The sequence below is a fragment of the Gambusia affinis genome, linkage group LG20 (genome assembly GCF_019740435.1).
Source record: "Gambusia affinis linkage group LG20, SWU_Gaff_1.0, whole genome shotgun sequence".
NCBI classification, from domain to species: Eukaryota; Metazoa; Chordata; class Actinopteri; order Cyprinodontiformes; family Poeciliidae; genus Gambusia; species Gambusia affinis.
The window spans coordinates 1,950,253-1,976,589 of NC_057887.1; the positions used below are offsets into that span (position 1 = coordinate 1,950,253).

The window sequence follows — 26,337 nt, forward strand, 5'->3', positions numbered from 1 at the left end:
ATCAGTCAATCAAGTTTATTAGTATATCACATTCCAGCAACAAGACAGTTCAAAGTTCTTCACTGGTCTTTCTTGAGGCCATTGAAGTCTCACATGGTCAGATTTTCCAATAGCTTCTTCTCCATTTGCCACACACTCCATCATCACTCCAAGCTTTTCTCATAAATACTTTATTCTTTATTTTTAATTATTATTATTTATCTCTGAATACGATTAAGAAAATCAAATTTCCAAAACTTACACGGGCATTTGAAGCTATTTTACTACAGTATTTGATTTTCAATACAGCAGTTCTTGGAACTGACCGCAAGATGGAGCCGAAACTTAAACTTGCCACTGCGTCCTTCCCCATCACATCCACCTAGGCCAGTCTCACTCATATGCTGACCGGTGTGGCTCAGGACCAGAGGCTGGGCGAAACGGGGAGCAAAGGGTTATCAAAGTTATACGCCCGGCTAGACGAGTGTTTAAAATAGCAAATTTCTTCACAGGTGAGTTAACCAATCAGAGAATAAAACACCTTACACTCATCCAATCACAGCCTACTTCCTGCAATACGGACGTTGTCCAAAGATGGCTGCTGCAGTAACAGTGAAGGAGAAAAGTCCTTTAGTGTTTGAGAGAACAAAATAACTTTGGAAGCTTTGGAAGCAGCTGCTTAAAAGACACACACGGTGAGTCCGTACAGAAAAATGTTGTACGTGAATCCAATTCATTTATACACCGCAAATTACGTAGGTGTAGTTGCTGATAGGCCGACGCCTGTTTGCAGCATCTGTTGACAAGAAGGAACAGATATCTCTTCAGTCGTGTTATTATTTTAATCAGTGTGTATTAGAGAACATGTCCAAAAAGCAAAGCTTCGGCTTTGGTTTCTCGCTAGCTGTTCTTAGAGCGGCTTTAGATCGCCTTCAGTCGACAATTCGAGAGTATTGTTCATTTAGTCCAACGTAGTAAACTGAAGGCTATATTCTAACTGTATTAAATATACAAATGATTGCTGATTGAGCAGACATTTAAACTGTTGCGTCGTTACATTTTTACACTCGTAAGGTTCTTGGACGCAGAATAATCCTCATCCACCACCAGTTATTGGTTCAATGTAAATGATTTTTGTCAGACATTTGACCACACTCATCGTGGGCATTAATATCATTGATTTTAACTTTAAGTGAATCGTTCTTTTATCAATGTGAAAGAATTAGGTAAGAAACATACAAACAAAATAGCTTGAAATTGTTGATCAGAAATACATACAGGATAAAATACACACAGCTGCATTCATAATTGTAATCATCTAGTGATTATGGAACACCTACAATAAATCCAGACTCATGCACCTTATGTTTTTGATAAACTTTCTCAGTAATAATAATAATAATTTCACATTTGTGAACTGTTCAGATAAATCATTAGAAGCCCCATGTTTACTGGACATTCTGTGTCCATGATGAGGGTATGTAAACTTCTGATCACAACTGTTACTAATGGTCTTAGTCTTGTTTACACAGTTCAATAACTGACTAACAATTCCAGAAATTGATTCTAGAAAAATGTGAAATTGTGACTTGGCGAATGCATAGAAACCCTGTATCAGGTGGAACTCATTGGTTTTCCTTTATGTTTTCATCTCTCAATCATGCAAATGATTCTAATGTTGCTGACAGAAGTAGAATTATAATACCATCTTTAAAGCTAGGAGCTGTAACATTCACAAGCCATAGTGAAAATGTGCAGTTTACCAATTGATACCTCAAAACATTCTGAATTTGTCCTCTATGCTCTTTAAATGTTCTGCCTCACACTTTAGTTTATTACATTCAGTCCCTCTGTGGTGTGGACAAGCCATAGACTCTAACACACAGTGAGGCAAAAGTTATGCTTTCTCAGTTTATAATAAGTTGATATGTTACATAGTATGCAGAAGCTGCTGATAAACATTTACTGATTGACTTCATGGTTGGTACTTCACTTGGTCCTGCTGTTGTTGAGGGTTTTTTCCCCTGTTGTTTTGGTTATTGCAGCAAGGAGAAACTACACTGCCCAAGGTGGTTTGGAAAAAGTGATTCAGTATTTGAGATGCAGTATTAGAATTCTAAAAGAGCCTGATAGACAGGAAGACAACATTGGTTCCTCCTGGACGAGCGTCCAGTGACGGTGGACTGTAGTTTGCATTCAGTGGTTGACTCCACAATCCCTAAAACATCTCCCTCCTTCACTTTTTCTCATATGTAAATGTTTTGGATTTTAGCATGAGCCTCAGCTAGCCTGAGTGAACGCAGTTTTCAAACGATGATAATAAGTAAAACCTATTTAGGGTCATATCACTATGTCTCAATCACATTTAAGCCTACACTTTGACTAGGCCACTAGAAAGCCTTCATTTTATTTCTTTTAGAAAATTCTGGTGCAATTCAGATCATTGTCCTGCTGCTTAAACCAAGTGAGATTGAGTTTGAAGTCAGAAAATGACAGCTGGTTCTTCTTCTTCAGGAGTTTCTGATGGTGAACAGACTTTCTGGAAAATAAGTCGTCCAGGAACTATCACACTGACACACACTATGACGTTGACACACACCCTCCATTCTTTCTCTCCACAGAATGGTTAGAAGGGTTGGAAACCACTGATTTAACCAACCTGACTTTCAAGAGAGAACCAGACAGTCGGCCATCTTTGAAGTGTACAGTTTCAGCCAGAAATAATTCTTCTCATTTGGACGGCCTTTTTGATTTTCTGATGGTTCTGTCTCTCAGCTTTACAGTCTGCCTCTCCTCCTCTGTGCCTGAGCATCATCAGCTGTTTGTCAGAACATGCTGCTGACTCAGTGGAGCTGGTTTTTTTGTTCCACACAGAGTTGCTTATGTCAGTGGATCAGGTGGCTGTGGCTTCTGCACCTACATCTCATTTTCTTGTCAGCTGTAATGCTAACACGGGCTGGTCCTATTGCACTTTCACTAAAAAGGCAGTTTATACATAACAGTGAAAAAAATAGGACTCCTCGTTTAAAAATTTAGTACTACCAACATAAGAATTATACAGAAACACAAAAAAAGATAATATCTTTAGAACTGAGTTTGGCCCTTGAGAGCTGGTGTTTCCAGCTTTATCAGAAACAAGCAGATGTGTGAGAAGATCTTGCATGTTGAGTCTTTTTCAAGTCAACTCTCAGCATCTCAATAAGATCAAATTCTGGGCTTTGACTAGGCCCAGAACATTTTAATTTCTTAATTGTCAACCAGTTCTCGGTGAAATTACTGGCATCAATTCAAAATGCTCAAAGATCTTAAAATGTGTTTAATTTGTACGTCTTTGCCTATTTGTGAGTTTACTGCATATTGCATAACATGTCCACTGGATTACTGAATGGCTTTTGAATAGTTCTTTGATTTTTTTTAATTTTTTTATTATTATTATTATTATTTAAGAAAAAGGTCAGGCAGCTAAGCTAGCCTAATAATGGTCATTTAAGTTCCAGAGTTTTAGGCACACACCTATTCCTGTTTTAACTGATGGAATTGATTGCTAGAAATAAAGGACTATGTTTGTGCTTTAATGCGTTTGCAGTATCTCTGTTCAGCGGTTTGGTCAGTTGCGCTGTTTTGAGTTTTTATAAAAACGTTTCCTGACCAGACTCCTGGTGTTCATTCTCACTTCAACGGTCGGTGTCAAAAACCAGAGCCCATCTCCTGGTGGTAACCTGCTGATCCCTGCAGGTGTTGCTGCGCTTTCCTGTCACTCTGGCAGAGGACGGTTTCCAGGTGGGAACTCCCAGCAGCACCACCCTGCCTCCGCCTGCTTTTCCTCGCCTCTGCGTATGAGGGACCTGAAGGCGCCGGGAAGAAACGGCCCCGCTGTGGGCTCCCCACATCTGGACGCGCTGCGGTGGCACTGAAGGCCTCTTGGCAGGTGTCGATGACAGCTTGAGAAGCAGAGCATGTGGAGTGGTCGGGGTTGGCATGGCGACGCAGGACAAGAAGCAGGTGAGTTTTGTTGCTGAATGTTGCTCAGGTTGTTTTCTGTAAAGGTGCAGGCTTTCTAGAGCGTAGAACTCTGACAAAAGAATCTGCAGCACGCATACATGCACTGCTACACCTCTAGTGAGAACCTTTTGTTTGTTTTAGACTTGATCTTATAATACTCTTATAATAAATGGATGGAAATGAAAATAAATGAATAACTATTTAAAACCTCTGAGAGAAATCAGTGACATTTTTTATTTAAAAGTGAATCGTGAATACATCGTCATCTCGGTGTCGGTGTGTACAATATTCATATCACACAGGGCTGCTTGGAGTGCAGTAATTGTTGGCTAATGTATTTTACAAGTTCTGAAGTTGTATAACTCAATATTTAGCCAGTAGGACAGAGGCTACCGGCGGCCAGAGCTCACACTGGGGCCACAAAGCAGGAAGCACAGATCATAAAGACAGTAAAGAAGAAAACAGGCATATATATACCTGATGTCGTCATATATTTATCAATATTATCGCCATCTGAAGATTTTCTTACACTGCAGCCCTGACGCTTAGCGATGATGTTAGTGTTAAACTGGTTGGTGCTCTGGATTTGAAGCAGATTTTGTTTCTGGAGTAGCATCACAATAAAAGGTTTTCATATCAGTCATAATTATTGATTGGGTGTTTTCGGGGGTAATGTGGCCTTTTCTGTTTTAACCACAGTTTCCTCTTGAGCTGTTGTGCATGAACTACTACTGTGCATGCTACTTAAGAGGTTGTTGCTAGGTAACCAAAGAGTGAGTTGATGAACTTTCTTACCTGGCCATGAGAGGTTGAGAGGCTAAAGCCTTTCCTCTGCCTCCATCCCCCAGAATGCTGTGCGGTCCTGACCAGAGAATGCTTTTTGGGGCTGCGGCCCCCAGTTTGAGAAACCCTGTTCTAATAGAAGTATTTTCTATTGATAGAGTGGCAAAAAGAGAACTGCTTATTAACCACTGTTGTTGATGTTTACTATTGTCACATAGTGCGAGTTAAAGATTTGAATAGTTTGGTTAATAAGTGTTGAAGGCAGGAACAGAAAATGCTCAGCAGTATATGCTTTCTGTCCATTTCTCTTTAAAGGCAGATTCACTTTATATTTCCTCCACTGTGTGGTTAAAGAGAAATGATCTGTTAGCATGTAGCCAGGGTCAGGAGCTGCTGGGCCTGTTGGTCCTCCAGTCTGCTTCATGTATCCATGGAGGATTTTTGTTGATTCTTAGTTTCTCTGGGAAAGTTATTTCTGTCTTGGCTGCATAGGATGTTGGTCCTTAACTCTGAACTCAGGTTCAAGGAAATAATTATATTTGGTAATGTGTGTGTGTGTGTGTGTGCGTGTGTGTGTGTGTGTGTGTGTGTGTGGGTGTGCGTGTGTGCGTGCGTGCGTGTGTGTGGGCGTGGGTGCGTGTGTGTGTGTGTGTGTGTGTGTGTCAGTGGGGTGACAGATAGGAAATGTAGTTTCTCCCTCATGTGACTAACCAGGGTTTCTATCCAATCTGGAACAGTCTGTAATGTTCCAGGTCTGGGTAGGAAAAATGGAAAAGCGTTTATGATTTCAGATTTGTTTTCCTTGTCCATTGTCTTATCCAACTCCCCAAACCAAGTGACTCTAAGAAAATAATGCACATAATGGGACTGTGTTTATTTGAATTAAAGAAATAAACAAATGTCATTATTAATTCAAATTTAACTGCAAACAACATAATTATGTGAGTGTGTGGAGTGATTTTTAGCAACACACGAGGATATTGATTAAATAAATTTCCCAGTCTTTTCTTTCTCTGCATCATTAAAGTGTCTCCATTTTCTGTCAGCTTTTGTATTTCAGCAACTAAAAATAGAAGCACAGTGTGTATTAAAGACTGTAGACATGTTGAGTGCCACATGTTGGAATTCATCTAGAGAAATGAATTTGAGTTTAGCACTCAATATATGATGCTAAACTAAATATTACATCCAAGCAGTACCTTCCATTTATTTGATGGTATTGCCAACTGTGATATTGTGATTATTTTTGACTTGATGTGTTTTCAGTCTCTAATTTTATCCTTATACTGCCTCTGACGGTTCTGATTTTAGTCTGTAGCTGGAACAGAAACAACATGCCCAGTTCTCTGTGTCTTTGTGAAATTGCTTCATTTTCCACAGACCTTCATAATGACCTGACCACACATGCAGGTAAATCATGACTCATCCAGGATCAGATCAGGGCTTCATTTCTACTGACTAGACGTTTCAGTTACAGGCTGCCTGGCTGGTGCATCACAACATCTGAGGTTTTCCATGGACAGAAACTGAAAGCTCTGTAAGACGGGGCTCTTTATGATAGTAAATATTAAGGCCGAAACGATCAATCACGTTAAGAGTGATCAATAAATTATTGAATAATCAATAGAACAACAGGGCAGGCAGAGCATTATTTATTCTGATAAACTTAAAATGCCAATGAAGCAGGAATAACTTGTATCGAAAAAAAAACCCAAACTGTTGCATGGAAACAACTTTTAAAACTCATGCTGATGGATACGTTGCCTTTGGTCTTGTTCTGGTGTGTGTGAGCTCCTGCTCCTGTTGTGTTGGCAGGAGGCAGATGGTGTGGCTCGTGGCCTTTCCACCAGCCAGGCTCTGGTGAAGCTCCGGGACCAGCTGAGCAGCCTGCTGGAGCAGCACCAGAGAGCCACACGGAGACGGCTTTCTTGGCTGGTACGATCACACTCGTGGACAAAAAGGTTTTCAAACTCAATGAAGAAAAAAACATGGAAAAACATCAGTCTGAGGATTTGGTTTTTTTTTTTTTCCAACTGTTAAAACAAAACACGTGCTGGCAGATATTTTAGTTTTTATCTTTTCTAACTTTTCTAGTAACAAACAGTTTCCATCCATTAAGTGCAAACTGGTTAAAGATTGAGGGTTTTGTTTTTTTTTAAAGCTTGTCGTACTGTTTTAGTCGTGGTTTGTAGCTCTGTGTCACAAACAGAATTTTGCGTTTACTTTCTTTTTGTTTCGAATTCTTTTAATAGGAGCAATGGCAAAATAGCTTCATTTACCATGGCAACCGGCAATCCTGTCTCCACTGGCCAGGCGGGGCTCTGACTCTTCTGGTGGTGGTGGGACTCCTCTGCTGCCATGGCAGCCAGCCGAAGGGCAGGTAGCTGAACTCTGCTCAGCTCAACTGTCCTGTCAGGGACTATGAATGTAAAATGGATTTATAACACGTGAAGTAAAAGCACAATAATTAACGTGAACATTTCAAATCAACTCTACCTTAAACTCAAGTGGCTTCACTCAAAACATTCACAGACCTGCTCTCTCTCGTTGTCATGCTGTAGACCTGGTGCTCACATATATCATTTCACTAAAGTAGATCTTTATCAGACAATACTGTTAAAGAATCTGTTCCTTTTTTTAACTTCCACTCTACCTTAGAAAACCGATTTCATCTCTAGCCTATCACAAATTGAAAAAGAATGTAGTTATACATAAGAGGTTGGTTGTTGCTTCTTTCTCATCCAGGATTAGTGAATTCTACAAGTCACTGACTTGATCTAATATGTTACTTAGATGTAAACTTTTTAAGCAATTATAACAGTAAACTGAACTTGTCTGCATTGTTTAAAACTTATAATGAACTTTGAATCTGTTCTATGATTGAATTACACTGACTGTGTATTTGTGAATACAAGTAGATTTTTGTTCTTTTGCAAAGAGTCTTAAGGTAACATCCGTTATGAATTGGGATTATATAAATGAAATGAAATGTCTTTTGTTCCCAGCTCTGGTATAGAGATAGTGAATTCTGCAGTCTTGCTCCTTCTCTTCCTGTTAAACCTGCTTCTGGTCGGACGCCAGGAGAGGCTCAACAAAACCGAGATGGTCCGGCGCCTCAGACGCATCATCACACAGCTCAATGGTGAGTTGGGAAATGACAAGAAAATGCCTGGGTTTTCTCAGAAGGGTCAAAGGTTGAACTTGTGTGATTGTTTTATTGTGATCACTACAGAGCAATTAGTGTATTATTATTATTATTTCTCTGTTCTGTTCTGATACTTTCCCTCTATTTTGGTGTTTCTTTAATCCAGATTATCTGTCAGGGTGTGTGGCTGAAATTCAGTGGCCTTCCTCTCTTTACCCTGACCTCTACACGCCCTCGTCTCCATCATGGTCACTTCACTGGACCTACCGGGACTCCCAGCTGGTTAACCTCCCCGTCAGTCTGCTGGTGGAAGGAGACATCATTGCTCTACGACCTGGCCAGCAGGCGTTTGCATCTCTCAGGGGCGTCAAGGTCAGGCTGTAGTGACTTGCAAGCCACAATACTTGATTTGCAAATATTAAATAAACAAGATCTTTGCAGACATTCAATGAAACATTGAAATGAAGTCATTAGAAATCTCCTTCCTTCCATCCATGTTTTCTGTTTGTCTGAAATCGGATCATGGGCATCGGGCCCAGGGTGTGTGGGTTGGGGGACCAGGGGAAAGAGGCTCAGAAGGCAGAGTGATGAGATGCTCTGTTGTTCTCGACTGAGGAGCAGTGAGGAGAAGCCTTCGAGATTATGACGTTCCTCAATCTTGCCTCTAATTGTGAGCACAGCCTCTCTGCAGAAGAAGCTCCCTTCAGATGCTTGTATCTACAGTCTTGTTCTTTCAGTAATAATCCGTACCTCATCACCATCGTTGATAGGCAAAATATAGATGTTCCATTTAATCAGGAGCTTTGCAACAGAACGAGCGTCGTCCAGGTCCTTCACCTCAGACCTGGATGGCCTCATGCAGACCACTTTACACTCTGCTGCAAACCGATCCAATGCGCCTGAAGACGCTGACAGAACCTTAAAATCTACAAAAACAAATAAAACCCTGAGATACCCAAACAGCCCCTTCCCACCGAAGCATCAACACCACAAACAAGATGAGTGACATAAAGCAGTCTTGATGGAGGCCAACCTGCGCAGAGTTTAGCTCAAACTGGGGTCTAGAAAGTGGACCCAGCTTGTGCTTCGTAATACAAAGACAAGATGGCTCTTACAGGCATCCCTTGCAACCCAAACTGCAAAGTGCCTTGATGACTTGGACAACCCTTTAGATCCACAAACCGCATGTCAACTGGAGAGCCAAACCTCTCCCACCTGTTCTGATGCTCTGATAATTGCCTTTCCTACATCTAGAGGAATTACGTCCTAGAAATGTTGCCACGTGATTGGCTAATGGAAGAGGTGTGCTCATTAAAACAGGTGTGGAATTAGAAGTGGGAACTGGGATTGACGTTGAGCTCCGTCTTTGTTTCTTTCTCAGGATGATGAGCACATAGTGTTGGAACCAGGAGATTTATTCCCTCCGTTATCGCCTCCCCCTTCGCCTCGGAGTGAGAAGAGGGGGCCCCAGAGCCCCCAGCAACACCGGCTCTTCAGAGTGGTTCGGACCCCGGTGTTGGAGCCAGTCAGGTAGGGAGCTGGATCATATTTGGTTAGGTGGTTGGATCATCTTTGTTGTTCTGGGATCAGTTGCTCTGCTATAACAATCCCAGTCACTGATAACGTTTTACAAAAATGTTTGATTTAAATCGACAGGAACGCTTTGGAGCTGGCCCTGTCCCGGCCAATCACAGTGCTGGATAATGAGAGGTTTACTGTTCAGTCCATCATCACGAAGCTCGTCTGTCCTGTTGTGCTGGTGAGCTGTTAACAGGAATCTTCCACACATTCATTGGACCTGGAAGAGCAGAAGGAAACATTTGCCTGGTCCTTCCTGCAGGTGGCGTTCCTGCTGGTGAACACAATTCGCTTTTTGTGCAAGGCCCCCAGCATCACTCCTCCCTGCTACAACTTCCTTCAGCTCCAGGTGAGACGACGTTTAGTACCAAGGATTGTCCGGCCCTACCAGGTCTCATGTATGGCCTCCTAACACTGTATAACCCATTGATTCTGTCAACGCTGCTCTGTCTTTCAACTAGAAAAAGTTTAACAGGGATTTTACAGATGGCAGATCTCCATGCAGAGCTTTAACCTGCATGAGGGGAAGAAATCGGAGAGATCACTATTTGTTACGATCACTGATACTGGCAGCAATAAAACCCGAGAGACGAGTCCCGAACTAGCTTAAACCGCTGCAGCTGCAACTCATCGTTTCTATAATCTATAAATGGTCCACAGAGGTTTGTTTTTCTCTGAATGAAGGAATTATTTCCCTGATGTCTGATGTTGACAGACATCAGTGATTTAGAATCTGTTACAGTAAATGTTGACTGCAAGTAATGGCAGTGGACTATTTTAAATGATAATGTTGAACAAATTCAACCAACTCTCCTTCCACTAACCTCCATCCAATGGTTCCAGCTAAATAAAAAATATTCTGACCAGAACATTTCAGGACCAAATTTCCACCCTGCTGGTCTGTTTTTACCTGGTAAATGTGGGGCGTGAAGAATGGACCAAGGAAACTCCCCTGGTTCCTGGGAACTACCCAGGAATGTTCATCATTTGCTGTGAACAGTTCAGATGAATGACAGGATGAATGGACTGAGGTGTCAGTGTGTTGTTGTGTTGTAGCTGATGGCTGTGCTGCCCATCCTGCCGCTGCTCTTCCCTGTCATGTGGGTCCTGGTAAATGCCTTTGGAGAGGCCAGAGTCCTGTCAGAGTTCAGTCGCGCATCTCCAACTGGCTTGGTAGGACACACACACACACACACACACACACTGAAATATTAAGCACTGTTACAGTTAGCTCCAAAGTATCCAGAGTCCTGGCTAAAGTGACCAACAATGTTTCTTTGACTAGAAGTAAAGTTGATGTTTTTGCTTTCCACCAGCAGCCCACTGTGTTTTTATGTTTAAAAATGTCAAGTTGACAGGAAATGTAAAAAACAAATATGACATTTCAGTAACAGTGTTACTGGAAGATATTGTTGCCGATACTTAAACGACAAAAAAATATGATTAAATTAAATATAAGGCACTGACAGTGTGATTGGTGCACACCCGGCCTCCTGCCCTGTTCAGTGCATCAACTACAAACCTTTCTTTCAGGAATTACTCCGCCCCGCCGCTGAACGCGCAGCAGAGCAGGATTACTGGTGTATTAAAAAAAACGTTTTTTAAATAAGAATAAGTATAGCTTAGCCTGGCGGAGGGGGGATGAAACCCGATGACCCCCCAGGCTTGTTGTGCACTGGGGGAAATCCTGATGAAGATTAGGGGAATTGTAAAGAGGCTTTCTGACAAAAGCAAAATACTTTTTTTTTGAACGAGCTCAAAACATTTGTGTAATCTGACCTGTTGTTCAAGGTTTGTTTGTTTTTAAAATGTGAAAAATGAAAGGCTAAACTAAATAATTTTTTACTTTTGTTAATTTAGTAGTTGAGCAACAATACTCTACTTTTCATTTATGTGGGAGAGCACTGTCCCATGTGGAGTTAAAGCATTTTTTATTGTTTCACAGGTATTGTTCAATGTTTTTCATTAAAATAAGATAGGAACATTGAAGGGGCATAAAGGTGACACCTGACGGTATCAATTATTAAAAACAAATCGCTATTGGACAAAATTGGAATTGGCAAGTTAGAGCTTCTTAAAGATTGATGAAACTGCATTCGCTGCACCTCCATTGATAAATCTAGAACATCATCTACCAGTCTAGAGCAAATATATTCTAGTTTCTGCTACATTTTATTTCTTAGTTGTTTTGATTATATGGTGCATGTTAGATTTCAAGTCATCAAGGCTTGAATATCTGTGTTAAGCTACATGGTAAATCTTTTTTTATTTTTTTATTTCTGTGCGTCTGTCCTGCAGAACCACTGCAGCTTTCACATATCTTTTTGTAATATTTATCAGACTAAAGTAACCCTCTGCTTTTTAGAGCATCTCTCTTTGCCCATGAACATCATTACATCATTTGTTCAAATAGTTATATGCAAGTTACATATAACCATCATGGGAATGTGCAGCGGTCATGTGTTCAGGAAGGAGGCCGGCTCTGGGGGGTCACATGGGAAATGTGTGAATCAACTCCAGGACAAAAGACCTTGTGAAGATGGTAAGAGAGTCGTTTTCCACCGTAGAAGAAGATTTTGAACCAACCTGGTCTGGAAGCCCACTCAGAGAGGGAGACGCCATTACTCCAAAAGCAACAGGAAAATGAGATTTGATTCCAGTCTGCAAATGGATGGATGACTCAGGGACAAAGAGCTGAATGTCTGGACACAAGAGCTGTGGTCACATGGACAATAGGGGGACTCACAAGGATCATCATGGTGCCCTTCACAATATAAGTAGCATCGTAACATAAAACATTATGTAGAAATACTGAAGCAGTTTCTCATAACATCAGCCAGGATGGAAAAGCTTGGGGACAAATGTTTCTTCCAATTGGTCCTTAACAAAGCGCTGTCTTAAGGATGACAGTCAGTTTGTTTGATCCTTTTAACTCAAACTGTTTTTATGGCCTTTTTTATCTCTACTGCATGAAAACATTGAACCTTTAATGGCCTTACATTATTTTGTAGAAATATATATTTGACACCATAAAACCTAAAGTGTGGCTTGAAGCAAACTTGTGGGTGATAATAGTTGGTTTTAAGGCACCAGAGGTCACCGGCCTGATGACCTCTGGTCCTAAACGAACTTCCACTTCCCTTTTAATAGACTGGTAAACATAGGTGGTTGGTGTCAGCTGTTTTTTTGTCCTTCAATAGTTTGGAAATTTGACGTTTTGTGATGAGCCCAATGTGGAGGGATTCATCCCTCGAACACACACACACACACACAGAGGAGGTGTGCTGCCAGCCTCCCTCTGTTTTTAACTAGCTTCTTTTTTTGCCCTAGCTTGCTAAGTTCTCTGAGGACACTCTAAGCAGCTACACCGAAGCAGTTTCCTCGCAGGTATAACCCTTCTCTGTCTTGCTTGCTCACCTCCCACCTGCTTTCCTCCCGGCTGCCCCTCAACCTGCTTGTCTTTATTTGCTCACCATCCTGCAGCTCCCCCTTGTGGACCCACAGCTGCTTTGATTCATTACAGCTAGCCTCTATCTTTAAATTGTATTACTATGAAAATATTCAACAGTTTATGTTTCGGGCCACTTTTTAGATCACACTGCTGTTTTTTTGTTTAAAATCCTGTGGGTTCCTTTTTGCTTCATTCATTTTTGCAGAGTAATTTTCCACAGTTTTTCTAACCGTGACAGTTTGGGTCACAATCTGTCCATCTTCACCAAGCACCTCTGGATGTCAGTGTTCAACAGGCTCTTCTCCCTCACTCCATGCATGCTTCTGTTCCCACCATTTCTCTCAGCTTCTGCTCAGAATGCTGTCGTTGCAACGCTTTGGCTGTCATCATTCTCTAGTCAAATCTCTCTGCTCATCCATCCACATGAATCCATAGAACATGTGAAATATGGTAGAGATATTAACCCGAGACAGTGGCTTATTTGTTCATGAACCTGACTGGTAATCAAGACTTTGTGCTGGTGATCCACGCTGCAGTCCTGACATATTTGATCGCATTGTTAATATGTTTTTATTGAACACACCAAACATGCATGGAGAAGTCAGCTTACAGTTTTGATATAAAATCTGTAGAAAATCTTTCATTTTTAAAAAGCCGCCCTTTTATTTCTATTTTCAGGTTTTATAATAAAGAAGAACATAAAACTTGCCATAGAGGATGGATTTATTTTCTACTATGGGATGTGGATATTTGTGGAAAATGGTGAAAAACAAAAGCAAAGAAAAAAAGTTTCTTGTCATTCTATTCTAATGACAAGAAAAATATCTAAATGAATTTTACTGGTACTTTTACATAGACTGTAAAAAGGGATGAAATAAAAAACATACATCATTAAATCATTAATTAAATGTAACATAAAAATGTTGAAATAACAGATTTATTAGATAATTTATTCAGTATGTCATTAAGTTATTAAAACAATTCAAACATACAATGGCTAATACAGATAATTAAGTGTGTATTTATTCATGGTTCCTGTTCCTGCAGCGTCACCATGGTACATTTATTTAATCATTTATTTATTTAATTTTGTCCCTTTTGACCCTCCGTCCTTTGTTTTGTTCTGACTGGAGCAAATATTACTAAGAAATATTTTTTGTATCTTATGTTTATAATATATTTACCTATTTTAAACATGTTTTTCATTTCTAGATCTGATATTTCAAACACATGTGTTACTGTTTCCCCTTTTCTAAATGTGCTACATTATGTTATGTTTTTCTCAATCGGACTTCAGAACAGAACTGTAAGCAAATCCACAAACTATCTTGCTAAGATTAAAGAAGAGGAGGATGACTAAATTAAATTAAGGGTTGACTGAAAGCCTCAGCTGGTACAGGGCTGTGTTTATACTTTGAGGGAGAAAACTTTTACAGACAAGACTCAACAGTCTGGTCCCAGCATAATCCTTCAACATCTAACATCTACTGAACTATTCTCAGCAGAGGAGAAAGATGGTTCTGAGTTTTACCTCTAGCAGAAAAAGAAAATATTTACCTTATTTAACTCTCCCACAGTTTTAAGAAATGGGGTCATTTGGACCCATGAGCTTTTTACCCAGTGGGGTCGCACTGACCTGAATGTACTTTTACCAATTCTTTTTTCTGTTTTTTTTTTTTTTTTTTTTTTGGAGTGTTTGGTTTTGGGAACTGACGGTCTGATGGGACATTCCCCCCATTTCCCTGCTGTCTGACATCTATCACACTAAGACCACTAGAGGGTCTTAAAGAGAGTTATTTTACACAAACTAATATTAAATAAAATCACTTGGTAAACATAGACATAGCAGTTGGAGAAGCTCAAAGCTTTTCCTAACAGTCGAGGGCAGAATAGTAAAGTGTTTCTAGTTCAGTCATCATGCTACAAGTTGAACCTGTTCTTATGAAAAGATTTCACTGAAGTGGTGTTAGCTGGTCATTATTAGCAGGAGCAGAAATACAGTGAAATAAAGTCGGTTACCTGGAAACCTTTTGGTGTTCCCAACATTTGGGTCAGGAGGATTCTGCAGCCGTACAGAATACAAGCAGATCCCTCTGAAAACCAAACATGACTTCAGATCACAGAGCTGGACCTGTACATAGGGATGCACAGTGTGGGGTTTTTTTCATTATACTCAACACTAACTATCCAGTTTCACTGCTAAGTCTGACTCCCATGTTGTGTTAGCACTGGCTAGCTAAAGCGTCCATATACTGAATGGTTCCGTTGTGATTGTTTTTTCTTCCTGCGGAAAAGTTTTGATTGATTCCATCCAATCAGAGCCTGAGTCTCTGCATGCCTGTTTTGACCGCTTCACCTCCTCGACTTGTACTCTCCAAGCTTTACTCTCATCTCAGAACGGATGAAGGGATTCTCTGTGATTTAAAGCTGGGAAGTATTCTCCTCAGTAACAAACTCCTGCTCTTTTATTAGGAGGTTCTTGGTTTTGGTGGTGTGTCATTCTAACCAGCTGGTATTTGTCACGGATGCAGGATTTGCTGCGCTGTGTCTGGAGACACATGGTTGGCGTGTTGAAGGGAGAATCTGAGACTCTGTGCTACACTTCCAGCCTGCTGCACACTCTGGGCTCTGTCACTGTGAGTACGACTCTTTGAAGGCCTTCTCTTGTTCTTATGGCCAAGTTCTGATTTCTTTCTTTACGTCTAGATGTCCCATGTTTTATGATGTGATCGCTTTAGCATTTGTACAAAAAATTACAAGAGATTCAAAAAAATATATCAAAATAAATTTCAATAAAATTTGAGCATTCAGTGATTTTTAAAGAGCTCTGCTTACTTATCAATGACGATTACCATATACTATGGACTGCAAGTTGCACGTTTTTCCATAGTTTTATTGATCCTGTGACTTATAGTTGGGTATGATTTACATACCTAACTTGTTTTGTTTCCTCTTTATGACGTTATTATTGACTGTTGTGGTAAATGCCAAATTCATACTGATGGATATGAGAGGAGGACTAAACTTTACTGTCTGGATCTGCAGACAGCGTCTGCTGAAAGTTCATGTCTGTCCAATCAGGAGAGACTGAACAAGTTTCATCTTCTTGGGTTTTGTGCAAAGAGGAAACTTTTACTGTCTGAGACAAACATGAAGGTCACCAGATAGAATGCAGACAAAGACCAGAACTTCTGAAGTCATGGATCTAAATCAGGGGTCTCAAACTCCAGTCCTTAAGGACCGCAGTCCTGCAGTTTTTAGATGTGCCACAGGTACAAAACACTGGAATGAAATGGTTTTATTACCTCCACCTTGTGTAGACCAGTTCTCCAGAACCTTAATTATTCTATTCAGGTAGTGCAGCAGAGGCACATCTAAAAGTTGCAGGACTACGGCCCTCGAGGACTGGAGTTTGAGACCCCTGGTCTAAATGGAATCATGTTGACACAGAACAGAGGACATGTTGGACATAAACCAAACACGGGAAGAGAACCTCATGCTAACTATGAAACATGGAGGTGGATGTGTCATGCTTTGAGATACTGTTTAGCTTTTAAATATGGATGCAGTGTAATCCTGAAACAATTCATCCTATCTCACATAACAGATAAGATTATTCAAGATAATCCAATCTCAAATCCCAGCTCAAATGTCAGAACTCTGCTGAATGCAGGAAGGAGGAAGTGTGCAGTGGATTTGTTGCCATGGTTTCATGTTTTCATGCCTTTGGTTCCTCCTGTGTATCTCCCTCTGTATGCAGGTGCTGTGCTGCGTGGACAAGCAGGGCGTCCTGTCATGGCCGAACCCGAGTCCAGAGACGGTTCTGTTCTTCAGTGGGAGAGTGGAACCGCCTCACAGCAGCCAGGACGACCTCCGAGACGACCTGTCAGTGAACTCCTACTGCCGGATGGAGACTGAAGATGACCGGGATGAGGTGTGTCTACCTGACACACGGGATGAGTGTGCTACTTACTGTAGCTCCCCCTTACTGTAGCTACAGTAGTACTAATTTACTAATCCCACAGTTGTTAACATCCTCTTTCTGCTGCAGTTTCAGGAAGCAGAGACTCTGCTCTGTCCCCCGGAGGAGCCCGCCGTCCAGCTGGGGGACGCAGCCGAGCCCAGTGAGACGTCGCATGACGCGGCTCGCCCGTCTGAGACGGTCAGACTCCGGCGGCCTGTTCAGCCCACGACACATTCCCGGACCAAACATCTCTCTGGATCCAACGTCAGCTTCAGCCACGACACCGAGGGAGGCGAGGAGGAGCAGGTACTGACTGAAACATCTGGCATTAAAGAAAACAACTGGAAAACAAACGGCAGCATTCATTAATGCGCAGCAACATGTGAGGAGATTTCAAAATAAGACGTCTAAGAAATTAGTGCATGCAGATGCAAGAAAATGAATCTAGTTAATAATGTTGATGTATTCATATTCCATAATTAGTCCAACGATATTTAGAAAAGTAATAATAGTAATGCAGGAAGAGGCAAAAGCCCAATGGGCCAAACAGCATAAAAAAAAAAATCTTCTAGAGTTATGAAAAATGTTAGGTTTAGCTCTACGTGAGGATTCCATCTCTCTCTTCTGTATCTTGGTTTTGGTCGTCCAGGATTTCGCTCTGGGCTGTCCAGAAGCCGAGGCAGAGGACTTTGTGTGCGACTACCACCTGGAGATGCTGAGCTTGTCTCAAGACCAGCAGAACCCGACCAGCATCCAGTTCGACGATCTCTCCTGGCAGTGCCACCTGCCCTCTCTGAAGCCGCTGGGCCTCAACATCATGCTGAACCTGTGCAACGCCGGGGTCACCCAGCAGCTGTGCCGCTTCTCAGACCATCTGTCCAACCTGGCCCTGCAGGAGAGCCACGGCTCCGTGCTGCCCGTCTACGTTCCCTGGGGCCTCTGTGAGCTCTCCAGGCTGATAGGTAAAACATGCAGCGCTGCACGTCTACATGTCCATCCTGTTCTCTGGTGATGCATCATGTTTGGGTTTAACCTGCAGCCTCTCAGTGGGTTCTTCATAATGTCACCCCTTCTACTTTGGAATGGAACTTTATGGAATGCATTTTATAACTAAATTTTAACACAAAAGCTGTCTGAACAACAACTCTCACCATTTTCTAGTGGCTTTATTGTTGGAAAATAAATGTATTCATGTAAAGAAGCAGATGTTTTTAAATTCTGGATCATACTTTTAAAATCCACTCATTGTCAGAACATGCTAACATTCTTTGCTCAATGTTGAATTCAAATTCAAAAATGTTTTACTAATCCCAAAAAGAAATGAAATGTTGTAACTCATTAATTAAGATTAAGGTTAAAAAATACAGATTTTTCTTCTCCTGATTGAAACGTACTGTAGCTTTAATAAGTGCAGGAGTGTCTTGATTTATCCACAGCAGGAACAGCATTTCTTTAAAGTAACATTTTACATAATATTTAAAAACTTCTGTTTTTTTTAGTTTTGCTTGTTTGGTAATATAACACCAATTGTTACGTAATGTTGAAATTGATTATTAGTATCCATACATCTAATTATGTTAGAAAAATACACACACTGTTTCTTTTTTTTTTTTTTTTAAACCAAGCCTCTCAGCGATGACGAGCCAACAGCTTTGAACCGAGGATAGTTTTTATTTTTTAGAACAGAACGTTTTCATAGATGTGTATAATATCATGTCCGTCCTGTTGCTCGTGTCTCAGGCTTCACTCCTGGAGCCAGGGAGCTGTTTAAACAGGAGAACCACCTGACCCTCTACCAGCTGCCATCCAGAGAGAAGACCAAGGAGTTCACCTCTCGCCGCCTCCCATCCTTCACCAAGCGCCAGCCCCCCATCTCCCACCTCATGTCCCTGTGTGTGCGAGACTCCTCCTCCAGTAAGTCCTGCGTGGTGTGTGTGCACGGCCTGTGCCAGCTGTTCTGTAGGTCTAAAAATGTGTGTGTGTGTTGTTGCAGACAGTGTCCAGATGCTGTCACATGGTTCGGCTGACCTGATCCTAGAGGCCTGCACTGACTTCTGGGATGGAACTGATATCTACCCTCTTTCAGGCTCAGACAGGTCTGCTTTTGGAGTTCCATTTGTTTTTGTCTTTCTGAGCATCTAACCTCTTTTATTTACATTTTTTCCCCTCTGTGTTACAGGAAAAAGGTTCTAGACTTCTACCAGCGTGCCTGCCTGTCAGGTTACTGCTCCGCCTTTTCCTACAAACCCATGCAGGTGTCGCTGTCCGGCCAGCTGAACGGGAAGTGTGTGGAGCTGGCCTTGGGTCCCTCCCTGTTCTCCGGCGTTGAGCTGCCCTCCACCACGCCCATCAAACACAACCTGTGCAGGAACAGCTGGAGCTCAGACGGTGGGCGTGGGGCCGGGCCGGGCCGGGAGGTTCCGACCAGCAGGCCGAGGTTCTGATGGACTCTGTGTGTTTCTGTCAGAGGGGATCGGAGAGGGAGCGGAGCAGGAGGACTGTGTCCAGGCGCTGAGTGGACAGATCTTCATGGGGATGGTGTCGTCTCAGTTCCAGGCCAAGCTGGACACGGTCCGTCTCATCGATGCTCTGGTCACTGCTTGCATCCGCTTTGTGTATTTTTCCATGGAGGATGAGCTGCGCAGCAAGGTGAGCAGACATCTTGGAGGAAGTGTTGGACGTAACGTGAAAGCATTGAGCTCTAGAATTGTTCCTGCCATGGTGGCAGTGTGTCAGGTAGATCTGTTCTGTTAGTTATGATTCATCCTTCATGTCGACTTTTTCATATCCATGTTGGCACATAAAGTGTTGAAGCTTGGTTGCTGTGGGTTCATTGAGTGCGTGTGTATTTGTTCATGTGTGTGTGTGTGTGTGTGTATGCGTATGCGTGTGTGTGCAGGTGTTTGCAGAGAAGATGGGTTTAGAGACAGGCTGGAACTGTCACATATCTCTGACTCCAAACGGAGACGGCCCCTGTGAGGGGGCTCCGTCCAGCCCGGGACACGGCTCCCTGCACGAAGACCTCCACCAGGGTATGTGGGCTCTCCCTCTCCACGCTCCGTGATTTTTTTATTTATATTTTCTGTATTCAATGAGAGGGATGCTAGCTTGTCAGGAAGAAGTTTCGGTGCTGCTGCAGGCCATCAAACCCAGGCTGGTCCTCTGTCCTGCAGTCAGAGGCCCAGCAGCCATACTGACAGCTGATCTCTGTTGTTACCACTTAGAAACTGGAATGGTTCCATCAAGGCAATGACAACAGTATAACAGATCTGTCATCATCTGTACTATGTCCATTTTCCTGTGTTTTTGTCCTGAAGACTCCCGGGACGAGGCGGAGGGTCCACTGCTGCAGGAGGAGGAGGCCCAGTCCGACCTGGCCAGCTTCCACCCGACGGACAGCGACGTGCCAAGCTTCCTGGAGGATTGTAACAGAGTAATCATCACCTCCGTCACATTATGCAGCAGGGCTCATCTCAGCAGACCTTCTGCCTTTGTTGCCAGGCGTTCTGTGCTAATGAAACGTTTCAGATCGTTTGTAACCGGATTTGTCCAGTGCTGTCCTGACTCAGGCCGACATGCTGTGCTCTGTTTCAGGCCAAGCTGCCTCGGGGGATCCACCAGGTCCGTCCTCATCTGAAGAACATCGACAATGTGCCTCTTTTAGTGCCGCTCTTCACCGACTGCACCCCCGACAGTGAGTGTTTGCCTCCGGGTGTCTGACTGTCCTTCTGGAGACTGAGGAGAGTTTTTACCGTTACAGTTTCATTCGTTTGCATTTTTAGCTCAAACACAAAAGACGTCAACATGAAAACTAACATGGAGCCTGAAAACAGTGATATGCATTTCATCAAATACTGCATATTATTTTACAATAGCATTTTTAATCATTTGAATGAATTGCTTTGATTCTTGAATTTGGTTTTTCCAAGTCCTGGTTTCACAAAAGTAATAAATAAATCTAGAATAAAATTCAGTCATTCCTCTGTGACATAAGAATTGTGCAAGTAGACAGGTTTTATCTCAGAGTTCAGAGATCAGTATCTGGTGGAATAACCAGGAGGTTTTTAATGGGGTTCAGTTCAGTGGATCTTTACTTCTTCCAGAGCTGTAAATCTTCTGAGTCTGATTATCCACAGGACAAACAAAACTGAAATGTTGTGGCTGGTCTTCCTCTCTGCAGCCATGTGTGAGATGATGAAGATCATGCAGGAGAACAGGGAGGTGACCTGCTGTCTGGGAAGCTCCGCCAACTTCCGCAACAGCCGCCTCTTCCTGCAAAGTGATCTCAGGTACAGAGGCGTTTTTCATTCTCCACATTTTTTTTTCACAACGTTTCTGAAGCCAAGCACATCAGACTCGTCCCCTTCACATCTACTGAAGCCATTTTGTCCGCTCTCTGGGCTCCGCAGCATTGGGCTGGACCCTCTGTATCCGTCTCAGTGCTCATGGGAGACCTTTGGCTACGCCACAGGAGGAGGCTTCAGCGGAGAGGCTGAAGGACTCTCTCCTCTCAGACTGTCGGGACAGCTGAACAGCCTGGGCTGCTCCGTCTCCTTCCACCAGGGAAACAGCGTTAGCCTGATTAAACTCATAGAGCAGGTTTGTCACATCGAGCAGTCGCCGAGTCGCATACACACCTTCGATTGATGTTGATTTTTGCCTTTGCTGAACTACTTTCTAGGCGCGACACACAACGTCTGGTATCCGCAAGTGCTTTCTCTTCCTGCTGCAGTGCCAGCTCAGCCTGGTCATTCTACAGGTGGGACAGTAAACCGCAGGAATGTCAGGCCCGTCTGTGCCATGCGCCATCTGAAGTGTGTGTTGTGTTTTTGTGCAGTTCTTGGCCTGCCTCGCTCAGCTTCCTCCTCCCATGAACACCACTGACATCCTCTGGATGTCCTGCTTCTGCTGCCCTTTACTCAGGCACATACACACTCCACGTGTTGATGAGGAATCAATCGCACTAATTGATCTGTCAGATGTTTTAACGCTGGATTTGTTTTGGCAGTGTGTCACTGTTGGGAAAGCCACCGGACAATTCGGTTATGACCGTTGCTACAGGGAAGAACCTGGATTCAATCCCAAAGAAGGTAGGATGAGCTGAGAGGAGCTTTGTAGTAGAAAACAAGACGGTCACGTTTCACTGTTTACTGAATTAAACGGGGAAACGTGCTTCTTTCAGAAAAGGGGGTAAGCTTTGTTACTTTTGATTCTTTTTTATTTATTTTTTATTTTTTTTATTGTTTCTCTTCTTCTGGTTGCTTTTTTTTTAACAATTGTTCTCTGTGATTTTGGAAATGTTGCCACAGCTGGAATGTTTGCTGATTTTTTTTATTTTTTTTTATTGTCGTATAGTTGTTATGATGTGTAACCATAACAACAAATGTTTTTTTTTATTAACCTGATATCTGATCAACATTTCAAAAGCTAAAATAATACCTGAACTCACTCTGCAAATCCATTGGCTGATTATTTCACTTATAACAAGACATTTTCTCCACATTGGGGGTGAAATAATCTGCCAGTATGAACAAGCAGTTTTTCATCAATATTAGGCAATTATTGACTTAAAACAAACCCTTTGTAGTTTGTTGAAAAGTTACTTCTAAGTTAGTTTTGTCTTATTTTTGCACTAGAATCTAGACCAGAATCATTTAGGATAAATATAACTGTAAGGAGATGCTTAGATGAACCTGTAGAAGGTGCAGGGCTGTTTGAGGTTACTGACTGGGACGCTCTGTTCCAGCCTCATCAACAGACTGACTGTCATATAAATGTCTGTGTGAACATCACCATCACACCAAAACACTGAGATGATTTCCCAGTAGAGCACTGATGGAGGAACAAGAGGTTTATTAGGGGGCACACTTAAAGTAAAAAATGATAAACAGTAAGGAGAAGCTGAAGAGGAAACTACAGAGAAACGATATCAGAGATGTGTGAGTGGTCAGTGATGAAGAAGATCACAGGCTTTAAGCAGGAGGAGGATCAACCCTGAGCATCCTCTTCATCAGACGCTCATACAGCTAGACAGTGTCTTCAGTCAGAAGCTTCTTTAGAATGGCTGTAATACAGACTGCTTCAGGAGGTCCTTTCTGTCCACAGCCGCCAGCATTAACAACTCGTTGAAGAAATCTGGATAATAGGAGTTACAACAATTCCTCATTTTCCGTTAAGAATAATAAAGTATCTCTGAGTAATAGTGAGTTGAGGGCAGAGGCAGTCCTGGAGCTGGTTTTAATCTGGCTGAATAAAAAAAAACAACAAACATGTTTTGTTTTGACAAAAACATCTCAATCAACATCTCATCAAAGCTCTTGGAAAAGTTTCTTCCCTGCACAAAAAGATTTCCAGAACGTTTCCCAGTGAGCCTGACTGTTTTCTTCTTCTCCCGTCCTTCCAGACTCAGAACAACTTCCTGGGCTGTTTCTTCTTAAAGTTCGGCCTCTCGGTGTGTGTGTACCTGTTGGTGTTCGGCTTCACCCTGCAGACTGTGTGCCCTGTTGGCACCAACCTCACCCTGAGTAACAACTCCATAACATGCAGCTCCATATTCACAGCCAGGTATGTAACAGGAGACGAATCGGTACTAAACATGAAATATCAGACATGTCTGACCTTTGACCTGTGTGTGTGTGTTTGCAGCTCATCACAACAGCCTCTGGAGTGGTTTGGTGATCTGTCCAACGGCCTGCTGCTGACCCAAAAGCTCATGGCTGGTTTTCTAGTGCTACACACAGGTGGGGCAAAATGGCCGTGAAGTTTTTCCACGATATTTAGTGATATTATTGTGATAACGATGAAAGTGACAATAGCTGCCACTGCATGACACAGCAATCAGTCAAAAACATAAATACTGATCATTAGTGATCAGCTGCTTTAGGTCACCAGTCACATAACAGAGTGATTTGTGTCACTAAGGTCCCCATAGTAACTGTATTTAATCATATTTCTCAAATGTATTGCTATTTATTGAACAAACAGTGGAGAAAATACTAAAAACTAACAATTCCAGCAATGCGGACAGTTTTGTGGGGCTTCAAACTGATTTAGATTTATTGTGACAATAAAACCAAATCTTTATCATTAGAAATTTATCACGATAAAAACACTTAGCGATACGATAAATGCCCACCACTGCACACCGGCGCAGTGCGGTTGGTGTTGTTTGTGCGTTTAGAGTGTTGCTGTTGTTTTCAGTGGCGATCTCCCTCAGCTACGTCCACCGCTCCCAGCCTCTGTGGAGGAAGACTCCCTTCAACAACACCTGGTGGTGCCTCACTGTCCCCGTGGTGTAAGTCCTCCTCCTCATGTCCAGCACATGCTCAGCTCCTCTTGAGATCAGTTCCTGACCTGCTCACGTTGTCACCAGACTGCTGGGTCAGGGCGTTCAGGCCACGGTGGACTACCAGCTGTGGCGGGACCAGAGCAGCCCTCTGACCTTCAGCCTGGCCAGTATTCCACTGGAGATGTGGCTGCTGGCCTCCCTGTCCCCGCTGCTGGTGGTGCTGGTCAACGAAGTGGTGAAGCTGCATGAGATACGGTACGTTGACGCCAGAACCAGAACGTGTCAGGCGCGTCCCAGTGAACGCGGCGTGTGCAGAAGAGGCGGCAGAGATGTGGATACATAAAAACATACAAATCAATAAAATCAAACGGCTAAAGTCAGAGCAGAAGAGTTTTGAAACGTTTAGTTCCCCTTTATGATTCAAGTAAAACATTTTGATTTAAACAGCAGCAGCAACGGAAAAGTATCTTAGTGACATGAAATCAGACAGAAAACAATCTGAAATATCCCACTTTTGTTTAAAAAAAAAAAAGTATCATATGTTTATAAAATCCTGTAAAACTGTTGTATTTATTATTATTTTTGTTTGTTTTCTAACCATGCATGGTTTCCTAAAAAAAAAAAAAAAACATCTCAGGGTTCTGCTCACCTCCATCATGTCAGCTCATTTCTCTCTCTGCTCTCTTCAGGGAACGGGTTCGGTACCAGAAGAGACAGAAGCTGCAGTTTGAAACAAAACTTGGGATGAACTCTCCTTTCTAAAGCCCCTCCCCCCACCTCACCCCACTGCCCTCATCAGAGGACGATGATGTTCTGGCAGCTCTGGGCGCCGGCTGGTTCCCTCCAGAAACCAGCAGCGGCCTTTCTGCTCCCCCTGCAGGGAGGAGCAGGTGTCATGGTGGACGGTGACGCTGGTTGACCTGCCGCTGCAGCTGGCCGAGCCGGGGCCAGAGCCAGAGCCGGACCTGCGGCACCTCCGCGTGGCGGTAGAGGCGTGAGGAACGCTGTCGGACATGTTTACTGTAAATTCCCCAGGTTCCACTCCGTTCTCCACCACCAGGATCCATGTGCATGTTCTCCAGGAATGTTCCACGTCCCACAGAGCGCTGCAGCCGACATTCACCTCACCACTGTGTATCATAGTTCAGCAGTCTTCACAAAAACATGGCATCCTTTTTTCCCCCTTCTTTAAATGTAAATGAAGGGCTAAATAAAACCGAAAACATGGCCGCCTGAAACTGTGGAGCCCCAATGTGTGCAAGAATCTGAGAGAAATGGCCTAAAATGAGCTGGGGAGAAAAATGGTAACTTAAGGAAGTGGAGAATGTTTAGTGTAAATCCTGAACTATTTCTCAATAACTTTAAACATTTTGAAAAGCTTTTATTTCATCCCTCGGATTTTTAGTTGACTTCTTTACAAACATGATATGAACCGTTTCCCTGGAGACCTCCTCAGCCAATCACTTGAGATCATCATAGTCACCTGAGCTCAGACCACCATGCATCAGCACAGTTCAGCAACAGGATGACATGAACACAGCTACTGGTTAGAGTTCTCACTACTGCTGTTAAACAACCACTTCCAGTGAAAATAAAATGTTGGAGATCATTTTGTTTGTCCCGGTGTGTCCGTCTGCAGCATGCAGTCCCCATGTTCTGTCACACAATAGGTTTGATACATACATACACATATACATATGTATAAACATGTAGATATGTGTATGTATATACACGTGTATATAACAATTATAGAAGATCAAACAAAATTTTCTTTAAAATAATAAAATATTTCTGCCATGTGATTTCCACTCAAAGTGGCAGTATGCACGTTTATATAAATCTATTTTTTAAACATACTGGCGCACCTGGCATTTCTTGTTCATTTCTTCGTTGCTCGGTTCTTAAATTTGACTGGCAGCCAATCAGAAAGATGCGGATGGCAAATAACGTTTCAGCAAACGACGGCATTTAAATTTATTTTTTTGTATTCCAGTCAGAAACCCAGCGGGATTTGTTCGGTTTAGCTCAGTAGCCGGCTAACTGCTAGCCGCTATTAGCCATTCCCACATTAAAGGAGCGTGGGCAAAATGTGCGCTAACAGATTTGCCACAAACTTTATGGTGCAAGCTGAGAGAACGGCAGCCATT

The 26,337-nt window shown here is 42.5% G+C and overlaps 1 protein-coding gene across 3 annotated transcripts; it reads left to right on the plus strand.

Moving 5' to 3' along the window:
- Positions 1–432: 432 nt before the first annotated feature.
- tmem94 (transmembrane protein 94) lies at positions 433–25,799 on the plus strand. 3 transcript variants are annotated; one of them, XM_044103044.1, is made up of 32 exons: positions 433–491; positions 3,715–3,981; positions 6,580–6,699; positions 7,017–7,144; positions 7,770–7,906; positions 8,076–8,281; positions 9,291–9,439; positions 9,566–9,668; positions 9,750–9,836; positions 10,544–10,660; positions 12,818–12,874; positions 15,470–15,574; positions 16,699–16,872; positions 16,990–17,208; positions 17,552–17,864; positions 18,643–18,816; positions 18,896–18,998; positions 19,082–19,290; positions 19,370–19,551; positions 19,802–19,934; positions 20,220–20,335; positions 20,497–20,596; positions 21,083–21,191; positions 21,312–21,501; positions 21,584–21,661; positions 21,740–21,825; positions 21,911–21,992; positions 23,306–23,466; positions 23,548–23,642; positions 24,103–24,196; positions 24,275–24,445; positions 24,880–25,799. In XM_044103044.1, the coding sequence occupies exons 2-32, from the start codon at positions 3,958–3,960 to the stop codon at positions 24,950–24,952; spliced, it is 4,095 nt and encodes a 1,364-aa protein (XP_043958979.1). In that variant the 5' UTR covers positions 433–491; positions 3,715–3,957; the 3' UTR covers positions 24,953–25,799. The 3 variants fall into 3 exon arrangements, with proteins under 3 accessions (XP_043958979.1, XP_043958978.1, XP_043958981.1); XM_044103043.1 differs by lacking the exon at positions 433–491 and adding an exon at positions 534–674; XM_044103046.1 differs by lacking the exons at positions 433–491; positions 12,818–12,874 and adding an exon at positions 534–674.
- The last annotated feature ends 538 nt before the right edge of the window (positions 25,800–26,337 follow it).

Excerpts from the sequence above, each read along its gene's own strand:
- tmem94 (XM_044103044.1), top strand. The coding sequence starts at position 3,958 with ATGGCGACGCAGGACAAGAAGCAG. Across the intron at positions 18,817-18,895 it reads TGTGCGAGACTCCTCCTCCA|ACAGTGTCCAGATGCTGTCA; the intron begins GTAAGTCCTGCG and ends GTGTTGTTGCAG. Across the intron at positions 21,502-21,583 it reads TGATTAAACTCATAGAGCAG|GCGCGACACACAACGTCTGG; the intron begins GTTTGTCACATC and ends ACTACTTTCTAG.